At 32.0% G+C, this 14,092-nt stretch overlaps 3 protein-coding genes across 3 annotated transcripts; 2 read left to right on the plus strand and 1 right to left on the minus strand.

The window, feature by feature from the left end:
* Positions 1 to 2,170: 2,170 nt before the first annotated feature.
* On the plus strand, positions 2,171 to 3,522 carry LOC114384677 (uncharacterized protein At2g29880-like). Its single transcript, XM_028344391.1, has 2 exons — positions 2,171 to 2,729; positions 2,823 to 3,522. The coding sequence occupies exons 1-2, from the start codon at positions 2,373 to 2,375 to the stop codon at positions 3,471 to 3,473; spliced, it is 1,008 nt and encodes a 335-aa protein (XP_028200192.1). The 5' UTR covers positions 2,171 to 2,372; the 3' UTR covers positions 3,474 to 3,522.
* A 198-nt stretch (positions 3,523 to 3,720) lies between these two features.
* On the plus strand, positions 3,721 to 5,248 carry LOC114384698 (protein ALP1-like). Its single transcript, XM_028344432.1, has 2 exons — positions 3,721 to 4,342; positions 4,433 to 5,248. Exons 1-2 carry the CDS (start codon positions 4,046 to 4,048, stop codon positions 5,129 to 5,131), a joined length of 996 nt encoding a protein of 331 aa, XP_028200233.1. The 5' UTR covers positions 3,721 to 4,045; the 3' UTR covers positions 5,132 to 5,248.
* A 2,302-nt stretch (positions 5,249 to 7,550) lies between these two features.
* On the minus strand, positions 7,551 to 10,797 carry LOC114384980 (tubulin beta chain-like). The gene is made up of 3 exons (XM_028344861.1): positions 10,181 to 10,797; positions 8,983 to 9,252; positions 7,551 to 8,560 (listed from the first exon to the last, which is right to left on the minus strand). The coding sequence occupies exons 1-3, from the start codon at positions 10,578 to 10,580 to the stop codon at positions 7,875 to 7,877; spliced, it is 1,356 nt and encodes a 451-aa protein (XP_028200662.1). The 5' UTR covers positions 10,581 to 10,797; the 3' UTR covers positions 7,551 to 7,874.
* Positions 10,798 to 14,092: the final 3,295 nt, after the last annotated feature.

Consider the following 14,092-nt stretch of genomic DNA (forward strand, 5'->3'; position numbering starts at 1 on the left):
AAGAGTATAAGATTAAACAGCAACGCACATATTTCACATTCTTAGGATTGCGAGAAACAAAAAAAAAAAAAAAAGGATGGAAGAGAGCATGATGATGAGGCATGGTTGTTCATCGAAGTGGTACACTAGAGAAGAGAAAGAGGTTGCTAAAATCCTTCTGGGGTTGCAGCAGCAAGAACATTCGGAACCTCCCTCATTGAATTGGGGCCGCAAGAGGAAGAGATCTGCAATTCAAGACGTTTTTCTGCATCATAATAAAACGCAGAACAACCCTTCAAGTCCTGACACACCTCTCTCCTTCCTTCCTTCCACTGAATCTCACCAGAACCCTAAAAAACGATCTCCCCAAAAGGTAATAATTTCTTCTGTCACCGTGCCTTCTCATTCAGTCAATCTTTTTGTTTTATTTTTTCGTGTGAGAATAGAAGATGATATCAGAATTATATTTATTTGCATTCTACTGATACAAAAATTCTTCCCCCCGCCCCCTACATTCTCTTCCGCGCCGGCTACAAGCCTTTTTTTATTGAAACCAAAAGGAAAATGGTTTACATAACTATATTTTTTTTAGGGTTTTGGGGCTGTGCTTTTTTCTTTCTTCTTCTTCGAAATGTTTTATATGATTTTTGGGTTTTGTGTCAACAGAAGAAACTCAAGGAAGAATTTTTTCTTGGAAGTATAGAAGACTTGAAGAAACAAAAAGTTTTGCTCGAAGAAGTAAGTTAAATTATTTCGTTTCGCTTTGTCTTTATTTAATTGTTTTTGGCAATTTTTTGAATTTCCTGGTCGTTTTAATCGTAACAGGAGTTGTACAATGTGAAGCTTTTTTACAACAAGGCAAAGGCTTACAATCTGAAGTTAAAAGCAAAAGAACAGGTACTCCATTTTTTTTAAAAGAATGATTTTAGTTTTCATATTTTAGATAATTGATGAATTTCTTCTTCTATTATGAAACTCATGATATTAGAGTGTTGGACAAAGTTTATCAATCATAAAAAAAATATATGAAAATTATAACTATCCTTTTTAAGATACAAAAACTAAAATTAAATTTTTGACCAAAATCTAAGAATCTAAAACACATTTTATCTATTTTTAGTTTTCGTTTCCTTGTTTGATTTGCATATTCCCCTTACTTTAATTTTATCTTTTGTGATGGTGGGTCACCAATTTAAATTTAAGGGGGTGTATTGGATTAAGATTTCAAAGGATTTTAAAAGACTTTTTTATGATTAAAAAGTCTTGTGGTATTCAATCAAGACTTTTATAAAATATAAACAAATCTTGTGGTATTCAATTAAGACAATAAAGATTTTTTTTTTCAGGGCAACAAAATCTGTTGGTATTCAATTGAGATTTCTTACCACTTTTAAAATGTCTTTTGGTATTCAAAAGTAAATAGATTTTGATGGATTCTTTTGTGAAATGGATTTTGAGAGACTTTTTAGTTAGAAATACACATAAAATACTCCTCCAACAATCTCACCCAAACCCTTGAGATTTTTCATAATCTTCCAAAGACTTTTTCTTCTCCTGCCGAACAAGACACAAACCACTACCAGGTTCATTCTCTTACAACTTTTCAATCAATTTTACCTGTTTTTTTAATGGCAATCGATAGTCAATATTGTTCATACTATATGTATATTACGCAAATCAAAAGAAAAGGGTGTTGTATATGCTTCAAGATTTCGTATTCATATTGTTTTCAACGTCCAGGCAATGAATATGCATCAAAAGAATGACAATTGATATACATCAAGATTTCATATTGCTTTTTTTTAGTACTGTATATGCAAATCAAAATAAAAAACTCTTTTTTTTTCTGTTTCTTCAACTTGTTTTTTTACAACGTCCATTATTATTATTATTATTTTCTTGTGTTATTATTAAAATGTTAATTATTAATGTGTTATTATTATTTTTTTGACAGCGTGTTATTATTATTATTATTGTGTTAATAATTTTTTAATTGTTATTGTGTTATTATTATTGTTATTTTGTTAATAGTTTTTTTTTAAAATGATTTTATGATATATGAGTATTATTTTTATGGAAAATGCTAACATGTGTCCTTAAGACACTTGTTAGTGTATTATGTATAGAAATTTTGTATTGAAAGTTGTGCAATTTACTTTTTTAAAAGTCAAAAATTGTTGTTTTAAAGACATAGTTACTATTGGAAGTATCCTTAACATGTGCCCTAAGTGCGCATGTTAGCATGACCCTTATTTTATTATTAGGTAGTTTTTTATTGGTTTTTCTATTGAATTGTATATTATTCGGGATATAGTCACTATACTTTTGACAATTAGGAAACAATAACTATTTTTGTCAAATAACTAGTTTCTTATATATATATTAGCGATCAAATGGGGGATTCACAAGAAAATAACAAAGGAAAGAGTAGAGACAAAGATAATTATGTATCTTGGACTATGGAGGATACCAATGAGTTGTTGCACCTCTTGGTGGATGCTATGAATAGGGGATTGCGTGATGCCAATGGGTCACTTAGCAAACAAAATGTAGAACGAATAATACTTCCTCAACTCAATGCAAAAACTAAATTCCCTAAAACTTATAGTCATTATTTGAGTCGGATGAAGTGGTTTCGAAACCAGTATAACATGATGTCAACCCTTATGCGCAACAACTCTGGCTTTGGATGGGACCCAATTGGAAAAACTTTCACTGCTCATGAGGATGTATGGAAAGATTACTTAAAGGTGAGCTAAGTTCATAATCTTTTAAATATATTAATAGTTATAAATTTAATAAATTATAATATTTGTAGTATATTAACAATGATTTTTTTTTAGTCCCACCCAAGTCACAGCAAACTTCGAGGAAAAAGTATGGTTGATTATGAGTATTTGAAAATCGTTGTTGGGGGTGGAGTTTCTAGCGGGAATAATTCTATATCAGTCGATCCAGATGATACTGATGCAACAACTTTTGAGCCAGAAAATAGAACTGTTGGGATAGAAGAATTTTCATATGATCCTAATAGTGATACATTCATAACACCAAATAACTATGAACCAGCATATCAGCCTCCATCACCAAACCAACCAAGTCCACCATCCCACCCCCCTTTAGATTCAGAGGTTCCCATAGAAAAACAAAACTGTCACAAGCGAAGGAGATCCGAGTATGGAGGGAGTTCAAGCGCTGTTGGGATCAACAATCAAGGCAACATTCTGGAAAATCTTTCTGTTGGCATTGGGACTATTGCTGTGAATTTTGAAAAAATATCCAACATGATGGAGAAAAGAGAAAAAGATAGAGATAGAGATAGAGAGCTCGAGGGTATTATTTGGGATGTTATAAAAGAAATTCCAAATTTGGATGACATAACGCGTTTCAAGACAGCTGAATTGTTAAATACTAAAGCAAAAAAGGATTTTTTCTTGAAGATGTCACCGGAAGAACGCTCATCTTGGATAAACTTTAAGTTAGGGAATAATTAATATTTTGATCATCTATTATTAACATATTATTTTAAACATCGTGAGTTTGTTGAACTATATGTTTTGGGTCTCTATTTTGGTTGAAGTATTTGGTTTGTTTTTTGGTGGAACTATTATGGTTGTATTTTGGTTGAAATATTTGGTTTGTTTTTTGGTCGAACTATTATGGTTGAAGTATTTAGGTTATATATTTTGTGAAATTGTTGTGGTTAAACTTTAATTATATTTATTTTATATATGAATTTGTATTAACTTTGATATTAACTTTGATATTGACTTATAACCATGACCATGACATAAAGAACGAAGAAATGGATGGAGATATATATAATGAAGATACAAATGATGAAGATATAGATGACGAGGAAACAAATGAAGAATTTTATGAAGCCACATACACATATGTGATGACAATTTATGCTTTAATAGATATATTAAATCAGTTTTTGAATATGATGCGTGGTGAACATATTGAACGTCCATTAACTCGATGACAAATTACTAGTCGGGGATATGACTATATACACAAAGCATTAAACGATGATCCTGCAATCTTTCGACAAGTATATAGGATGTATCCTGATGTATTTCGAAAGTTGTGCACGATTATAAGAGAAAAAACACCTTTGGAGGATACAAGATTTATTTGTGTTGAAGAAATGCTTGCATCATTCCTACAGATTGTCGGCCAGAACACTCGATATTGTGTAATCCGCAATACATTTGGCCGATCACAATTTGCTACAAGTGAAAATTTTCACAAGATTTTGAAAGCTCTGAACTCATTAGCACCTGATTTAATGGTTAGACCAGACTCAACTGTGCCTGCAAAAATAAGGGAAAGCACAACGTTTTATCCTTATTTTAAGGTATGTGATCATTATCTAATTATAACAAAATTATAATTATAATTATGATTATTATAATAATATTTATGATTATTGATACACACACTTTAGGATTGCATTGGAGCTATTGATGGTACACATATTCCCGCATCAGTAAAAGGACGAGATGTAAGCAGTTATCGTGATCGTCATGGAAATATATCACAAAATGTATTAGCTGCTTGTAACTTTGATTTGGAATTCATGTACGTTCTTAGCGGGTGGGAGGGTTCAGCACATGATTCCAAGGTGTTAAGTGATGCTTTGGCAAGGAAGAATGGACTTAAAGTGCCCCAAGGTAAGTATTATCTGGTGGATTGTGGATTTCCTAATCGACGCAAATTTTTAGCCCCATATCGAGGTGTACGATATCATCTACAAGATTTTGCAGGTCACGGTAATGACCCTGAAAATGAAAAGGAATTATTTAATCTTCGGCATGCATCCTTAAGGAATGTGATTGAGAGGATATTTGGTATTTTTAAATCGCGGTTCACAATTTTTAAGTCAGCACCTCCATTTCTATTTAAAACACAAGCAGAGCTTGTGTTGGCATGTGCAGCACTTCATAATTTTCTTCGCAAAGAATGTCGTTCTGATGAATTTTCAGTGGAACCTACTGACGAGTCTTCATCTTCATCTTCAGTGTTACCAAATTACGAAGACAATGATCATGAACCCATTGTTCAAACACAAGAGCAGGAACGAGAAGATGCTAATATATGGAGGACTAATATAGGTTCAGATATGTGGAGAAATGCTAATAATTAGGCGAACATGAAGTGAGAATCACTTTGTTATTATTTTTTTAGGCAATAATGACTTTGTTATTAAAAGGTTTAAAATTTCTATCGTTTTTATTTTCTTTATTCAAACATTATAATTTATTTATCATCTTTTTCATTCACTTTTGTAACTTCCGTTATTTTTTTGTTTAAAATGTATTAATCTTTCAAAATCATAAAAATCCATAAAGTACTTTGAAATCTTAAAAATCTGTGTTAGAAATCCATTAAAATCTTGGGTTAAGAATCCTGATTGTAAAAAGTCTTTTAAAAAAAATCTTTTAAAATCCCACATAATCTTTTAAAATCTTCAAGATTGTTTTTGTCAAAATATTCTCTCAAAATTCCAATCCAATACACCTCCATAAATTTATGGAATTGTGATGTTTTTTTATAGTTGATTTATCGCCAAAAGAGTGAAGACTACAAAAAACCCACTTTAGCAATGCAATCAGTTCATGTGAATGGTTCAGTCAGGTCTTCCGATTCCAGCAAGGCTCAAAATGCAACAAAGCAGAGACAACCTCAAAAGGAAATGATGAATCTGATGATACCTTTTGGGAATGGACCAACCCAAAGTGAGAGATTTATTGTGTCTGCCCATCCAACGACGTCGTTGCAGGTGCCATCATCATCTTCATCTAATGGATTGGGCCACGAGGCCCAAGCGGTGCTTCCTGATCTAAACATGAGCCCAAAAGAGTTTTCCCAGTTGAACTCATCTCAACCGTTGAATGTGGCCTCGGCAATCAGGGACTTGAAAAGATTCAATGCAGCTGAAGCAAGGAGGAGGAGGATTATGCTTATGAGGCAACCGCAAAAAACCACGTTATGAAAATTGTAGGTAAAAATGACAATTGACTACAATATAGGCTTATTTTATCTTTTATATTGTCACTGTGTATAGACATTAAATTTCTTTAAATATGATTTTTTTTTTGGTACAGCTTAAATATGATTTTTTTTTTCTGAAAGTAAATATGACTACTTAGTGTCCAAGATAACAACCTAGGATATATTCTATTTGATAAACTTTGAGAGAGATTTGGGATCCATACTTGATTTTTTGATGAATTAATTTTAGAAGAAATCGTGAGTAAAATGAGATTAGATTTTGTTTGTAGCTTAATCCTCTGGTTCATTTCGAAAAGTAACATTAATTAATCTAAAATTCGATAAAAAAATAAATAAAATTTAATAAAAAAATTATTTCCTTAAAGAATTAAATTCAAATACTTTGTTGGCCAGTTGAAACATTTCACTTGCTGTTACTTTTTCTTAAATAAAATACAAAATATTTCGTTAAAGAAAAATGTTAAGCCTAACATATTTTTCTCATCCGAAAAAAAGTGATACATCAAAAAATACAAATAATTCACCAGTTTTATATGTAATTTTTGTTCATAAAAGAGAAAAAAACCAGAGGTACTCCATTTTGAAATCAATGATTTTAGTTTCATATTTTAGATAATGGACAAATTTGTCGGGGTCTAATTTAAATGGTTAAACAAGATAGACGAATTATTATAAATTTTTTATTTTTATCTCCAATTCTTAGGAAAAAAGTCAACCGATGAATTTTCTCTTATTATGAAACTCATGATATGAGAGTGTAGGAAAAACTTTATCAATTGTAAAAAAAAAATATGAGAAAAAGAGTTTCTGGTACAGGATTTCAATTGATATTTATGGTATTAAAGGTGCATGTTAAGGTATGAGAAATGTAGAGGTTCAAAATGGTGGAAAAATATTTAAGAATTAGATGAAGGGAATTGTGATGTGAGTAAGGGATGGTTTAATGATTCAATACGGAAGGTGACAAAACACACTGTATTTTGGAAGGATATATGATTGGGAAAAAATCCCTCTCTATTAACTACCGAAATTTTTTGGTTGAAAGATTTATGTGAGGAGTTGTTTTAGTAACTCAACAAATTTTCAAAGATAGTGTTCACAGAAATCAAATGTGTTCGTGTTTGCAAATAAGTATTAAAGATCAAGTGATTTGAGAAAAGGGGGATTCATGGTACCGTGCGTCATACGTTGCTGTATTTCTTCATCTGCGGTGGAGGTGATATCTGTTAATTTTGCTGCTTCGTACATTTGGAAACAATGGTTGGAAAAGAGGTTTTACATGGCATTTGGCAGTGAAGGAAGTGGTACCTGTGTAATAAATTGTAATGTCTTGTTATTTTCTTTTTTATTTGCTATATATAGGTTCAATAGAATATTGAGAAGCTGTACTGATACTCATATTTCGGTTAGTTGAAGCATCTCTTGTTCTTCAAATTATTTTAAACAAGAGTTTAATGATAATATACTTAAAATATTTATATTCTTCCGTGTTAATATCACTTTAAAAGTAATTATCTTAAAAATTAATAAATTTATTAAACATGATAGAATTCTAGATAAGTCAACCCTTTCTTATTCATACACTTACATTATAGAACAACAACCAACAATATGGTCTGCGGGGAACATATCAAACAATTTCAAAAGTAATTAATACTCAATTAAAACTAAAATATAGGAGAAATAGGTAGAATGGAAAAAAAGTACAGAGACAGGCATAGATACATTAAGGTTTTAAAAAACTTTCCGCAGTTGTGATCGCAATTGGGACCATATCAACAGGATTTGTTTGTGATATCAACAGGTTTTAAAACCTTGGATACGTGACTACTAGCAGCAAATTTAGTAATTAAAACAAGGTAGTGATGAACAATTTACTGGTCCTCGAAAGCATGCTCCCCATCCTCATCCTCATCATCGTACTCATCCTCATCAGCAGTAGCATCCTGATATTGCTGGTACTCTGCTACCAAATCGTTCATGTTGCTCTCTGCCTCAGTGAACTCCATTTCGTCCATTCCTTCCCCGGTGTACCAGTGCAAGAAGGCCTTGCGCCTGTACATTGCAGTGAATTGCTCACTCACCCTTCTGAACATCTCCTGAATTGAGGTGGAGTTTCCAATGAAAGTGCACGACATCTTCAAGTTCTTGGGAGGGATGTCACACACACTTGACTTAACGTTGTTGGGAATCCACTCAACGAAGTAGGATGAGTTCTTGTTTTGCACGTTGATCATTTGCTCATCCACTTCCTTGGTGCTCATCTTTCCCCTGAACATGGCTGATGCTGTCAGGTATCGGCCGTGGCGAGGATCGGCGGCACACATCATGTTCTTGGCGTCCCACATTTGCTGGGTGAGTTCGGGGACAGTGAGGGACACGTACTGCTGAGACCCGCGTGAGGTGAGAGGTGCAAACCCCACCATGAAGAAGTGGAGACGTGGGAATGGGATCAGGTTCACTGCTAGCTTCCTCAGGTCGGAGTTCAGTTGTCCGGGGAACCTCAAGCAACATGTCACTCCACTCATTGTCGCAGAAATCAGGTGGTTCAGATCACCAACTGCAAGTATAAAAAAAAATTCAATTACTTGTCTCAAGCATATTGGCAGAGACCATAACTACGTGGTGGTTCAAATCATGTTAAAGTGATTTCTTTTGAGTCAACACCACATTTGTAACTGCAGGATGAAAATTGGACGGTTCAAATTTTGAATACATGTTTTAAATCTGATTTAGCAACATTAAACATGACTAGTCCAATCTTTATGCAACAGCTTCAAGTTGCTAAATGTTTGAATTGTGTGGAAAAATGAATGCAGGGAATCCGGATCTGAGTGGGAATCAGTCCAATCTTTATCCGACAGTTACTGAATGTGTGAAAAATCTATATCCACATTTTCGAATTGGTGAACGTGTGAATGCATGAAGAATGAGTAGATAGAATAGAATCTAGATCCAGATCCAAGTGGAAGTGGTACTTACAACTAGGAGTGGTGAGTTTTAAGGTCCTGAAGCAAATGTCATAGAGTGCTTCATTGTCAAGAACCATGCACTCATCTGCATTCTCCACTAGTTGGTGAACGGACAAAGTAGCATTGTAAGGCTCCACAACCGTGTCAGAGACCTTTGGGGATGGGAAAACAGAGAATGTGAGCATCATTCTGTCCGGGTACTCCTCCCTGATCTTCGATATCAACAGTGTTCCCATGCCAGAACCCGTGCCTCCTCCAAGTGAGTGACACACTTGAAAACCTGAGCAAAAAAAAAGGGTTCAACATACATAAAACTCAAAAAAACAAAAGATCACACAAATCCATGTTCACAGACACTACTGGAATCTTTAGACATCCAGAGTATCAAAATATTCTGGATGAATCTACATTGTTTCAAGTTGCACTCACACAAAATCTTCTGATGCGTGAATCTAGATTGTTTCAGGTTCTACTTGTAAATTCGTGTAACTATTGCGTAAGTCCAATTTTGTTATAATCAACTCAAATTCAAAGTTTATTTACAAATTTGGTGCATTTTTGAAACTGCTAAAAGTAAAACCACATCCTCGGTGACTAATCCATCCCTCACTATTGAACTATGACAGTCACATATAATATCATTATTGCGCGAAACAAAAAAAGATATTTATTTTATATTCAGCGACGCATCATAAAGTATGGCCACGTGGTCCATTCCTGTTCTCCCACTACACAGTCAACTTCCGGAAAAACGAAGCAAAACATATCGGCTCAAACAACAACAAAAATAATGAAGCATCAATTATTGCACCAGAAAGAAAAGAAAAAGGAAATTAACCTGATTCTAATTAAGTGAGTTTCAGAAGCCAGATCTAGTAGCATTCTTTTCATTATTCTAATAGATCTATACTAATAATCATTAATCAACACATAAACACAAAAAGAAACTCTATCTATCTCCATGACGAGCAAGTGAAAATATAATATAGAAGTGAGAGTCAAAGGTTAGTTTGGTGATAATTTTGAAAAAAAATAGAGGTCGCATTAACAAAAATAAATAAACTAAAAAATAATATTTATTAACACTAGATTTATACTTATAATCATTAATAATCACATGAGCACAAAAAGAAACTCTATCTATATTATGAGTGAAAATATATTATTATTAGTTTTTTACAAGATACAAGTTTTAGTGTATATGATACCTTGTAAGCAGTCACAATTCTCGGCTTCTTTGCGAACGACGTCGAGGACAGAGTCGATCAACTCGGCGCCTTCGGTGTAGTGGCCCTTGGCCCAATTGTTGCCGGCGCCGGACTGGCCGAAGACGAAGTTGTCGGGGCGGAAGATCTTGCCGTATGGGCCGGATCTGATGCTGTCCATGGTGCCGGGCTCGAGATCCATGAGGACGGCCCGGGGAACGTACCTTCCGCCGGAGGCTTCATTGTAGTAGACGTTGATCCTCTCCAGTTGGAGATCGGAGGCCTCGTCGCCGGTGTACTTTCCGGTGGGGTCGATGCCATGCTCGTCGCATATCACTTCCCAGAACTTGGAACCGATTTGGTTCCCGCATTGCCCACCTTGCACGTGCAATATCTCCCTCATTGTGCTTACTTTGTTAGATTACTTTGGTTTTTTGTTGGGATTTGAAATGAAGTGCAGATTCATACACATATATATTTGCGTGCATATATATATACAGAGAGAGAGAGAGAGGGTTATGGTTATGGTTATGGGAGCTGAGGGAGGGTAATAATGGAAGGGCGGGTTTTTAATTTTTATTTTTTTCTTCTTTCAAGAGTGTGGTATTCAGGCGCCAACTGTACCAGCGCATAACTGTCCCTACATTGCTCATCCTCTCTTCCATGTATTTCGCTATATATATATATATATATATATATATATATATAACAAAGCCAAAGAGATCGGTGTAGTTAAAATAACCTAAGTTTGATTTCCATTTGTTGATGTAAATTAAAGATATTGTTAATGAATGATCTCTAAATGCATTTGTAAGTATTATTTGAGTTTTAATGTGCTTTTTTTTTTAATGAACATAGACGAGTTTATTAATTATAAGATTAGCAAGACCTTCCACCGATCGCTGATTGATTTATAATGAAATTTACATATGGGTTATTATTAGAGAAAATCTGATAATCGAATATACACACATTTGCTAGTTATAAATTCAGGAGAAGGAAATGGTATTGTAGTTTAAGATAAAGAAAGTGTATGAGCTTAAAGAACATGTTAGAGTGTTAACTAAATCATCATCATCTCAATTTGTCTGTGTTAGGATTAATTTAATGAGATAAAGAAGTTTTTAATGGATTAATTTAGTAATCATTCACATATTGAAAAATTATTTTCGAGGCATAATTTTTTTATAGATTAATAGGAAAGTATTTAATATTTAAAATCATTTTAATGATTAAAATTATTAAACGGTCAACTCATGCATTTTTAAATACCTAACTTGAGGGGTTGATGTTTTTATTTTTTTACTTGCATTTTGTTAGCTCACTATCACTTTCACTTCTCTTAAAAAAATCTGTGTAAATCAGCTGTCAATTTTTTTTTAAAGGAAATATAGCATATTTTTAGTTTTTCTAATAATGCCTAACAGTATAAGCATTGGGGAAATTTGTTTTTAATGTATCAATCAGTTTATATTTTATAGCAATGATCGCATATACTTGGAATAGTTGAGTTATCATTTGTCAAAATTTATAACTGCCACTTAAACAATCATGTCTATTTATATATCCTCTATAGATTTGGAGTATAAGAGAATGGATTTATTCAAGACAAATTAATAACGGCCGGTGTGGTAGACATTCACTTGCAGGAAATTAAGGAATGACGTGATACTTGTAATACTAACAAGTAACAACTATTGTAGTAAAAAAAAGTGACAACTATCAAATATGCCTTAAAAAAAACAACAATCAAGTAGTTTTGAAACAGTACCACACAAGAGAGAAAAAGTATCATAAACAAAGAAAAGGACCAATTAAGCACGGAATCACATTGTATAGTAAAAGACACATATAAATATATGTTTTACTATGGTAATTAAGAGATAAAAATATATACACTAGATCTTATTTAAATAGTCAATATTAAAAGATAAATTTATATACATTTTGTAATTAAATACATGATTATTAAGTATTTTTTTATCTTATATATATAATTTAGGTTTATAATTATTGTATTCTAAGTTAGAATTATTATATTATTACATAAATATATAAACAAGTCGTGTATGTATAAATAAAGAGAAAAAAATGCATTACAGTTGATATAAATGTGTTTGTATTATCTTTCAATCATAAATCTTTATATTATATGTGATTAGTTTGTTATTTTTAATAATAATCATACCAATAATAAATTTAATTGGTTTATAATGTAAACTTTTTACACTAATAACCTATTTCCATTAAACTCAAATAAAACTTAATTTGTGTTATATTCTTTTCACATTTTTATTAAGGTGAGAGAAAACTTTTGATTATACTTTGTGTAAATATATTCAATACTCTCCTATATTTTATATGAAGAGTGTTAGTAATATAATCTAATTAATACATTTTTTAACACATCATATCTAATATTGAATTTTACTATAAATTACATAATCATAAGTGAAATATATTAAATATGAGGTGAGACTTATAAAATTATACAATTTCTAATAAATCTTAAGGAAGGATAGATAGTATATTTAAAATATTATATTAGAAAATGTGTTGTTAACCTTTTACATAAATTCTTTTTGCGAATTTGAGCCATTAATATTGTATGTTTCTCAATCGTAAATTTTAGCTTACCACTTTGAGTTAATCAAGATTCTTTCATTCGATCATGTACTTTATGACAAGTTGTGCAATTGAGTAACTTGTATAAATACATCCTTGTCCCATCTCCCATAATTAAAATAGAAAATAATTCAATCATATTATGTCACAAAAAATTAAGAAACGGTGCATGTGTGTACTCCATTATTGTTTTATTTTGACCGAGTGTTTTATTATATAATAATAGTAGGAAACCACGTGGTGCGCACGTGGCTGCCGACGTTTGTCTGCATTGATGGGGTAAGGTAATGTGCTATACTTGTTATCAATGTTCTCCAATTTAGCATTTTGAACTATGAACAAAGATTTAAATATTTTTATTCACCTTCAGTCTTATATCTTCTCTATATCTATACGTACCAAAAGCATTGATATTTAACCAAGAAATAGACTTAGGATCTATCATTACGTTAACTTTGAAGTGAATTGTATAACCATTAATCATTTAATCCGTTCAGGATGTCAGAATTAATAGCGATTAATGAGTTTAATTTTTACAAGGAAGGTGCTAGCTAATAAATGTGCCATTGTTAATGTCGTTGCTAGGTTTCTCAGCAATGAAACATCTCATCTTGCTTCACCATTTATGGTGAGATTAAGAAATTTCCATCAAATGGAAAGGAAGTTAGCTGCGAGATTGCATCCAAACGCTAGTTGTGACCTGTGAATGGGTGAATTTCTATTGGCTCATAACGTACGAGTATGTTTGGTTTCAAATTGAAACCAATTATAACACACACAAAAAATGTAAGAAAGTTAAAGTTATAAGGAGTTGTTTTGCTATTAATATGGAAAAAGCGAATTGATTTTCTTTAAATAATGATGATGAATTTAGGAGCTTTGAATAATGAAGGTAATATGACATCTCTTACGAATAAGAAAAAAATGCATGATAAGAATCAACATGATGAGAAAAAATTAAAGAAAACAAGGGTTAAATAACAACTTAATGTTACTACATAACATTGTAGAGGGTTCATCTCGGGCGTAAACCATATGGTAGAAAATTAGTATGAATTCGAAAATTAAGAAATAAATGCTTTAAAAATATAAGGTATACACATGAATTTATATTGTAATATATAATTATAAAGTATACAAATGAATTTCTATTTTTTAATTATTTAATATTTTTTCTTCTAAGAGCCCTTTAAAATACAGTATCTATTTTTTTAAATAAATAAAGACTTATATATAATTATAGGGTATATAAATGAATTTATATTATTTAGTATAAATTTTTACCTTCTA

The sequence above is a fragment of the Glycine soja genome, chromosome 14, assembly GCF_004193775.1.
Source record: "Glycine soja cultivar W05 chromosome 14, ASM419377v2, whole genome shotgun sequence".
NCBI classification, from domain to species: Eukaryota; Viridiplantae; Streptophyta; class Magnoliopsida; order Fabales; family Fabaceae; genus Glycine; species Glycine soja.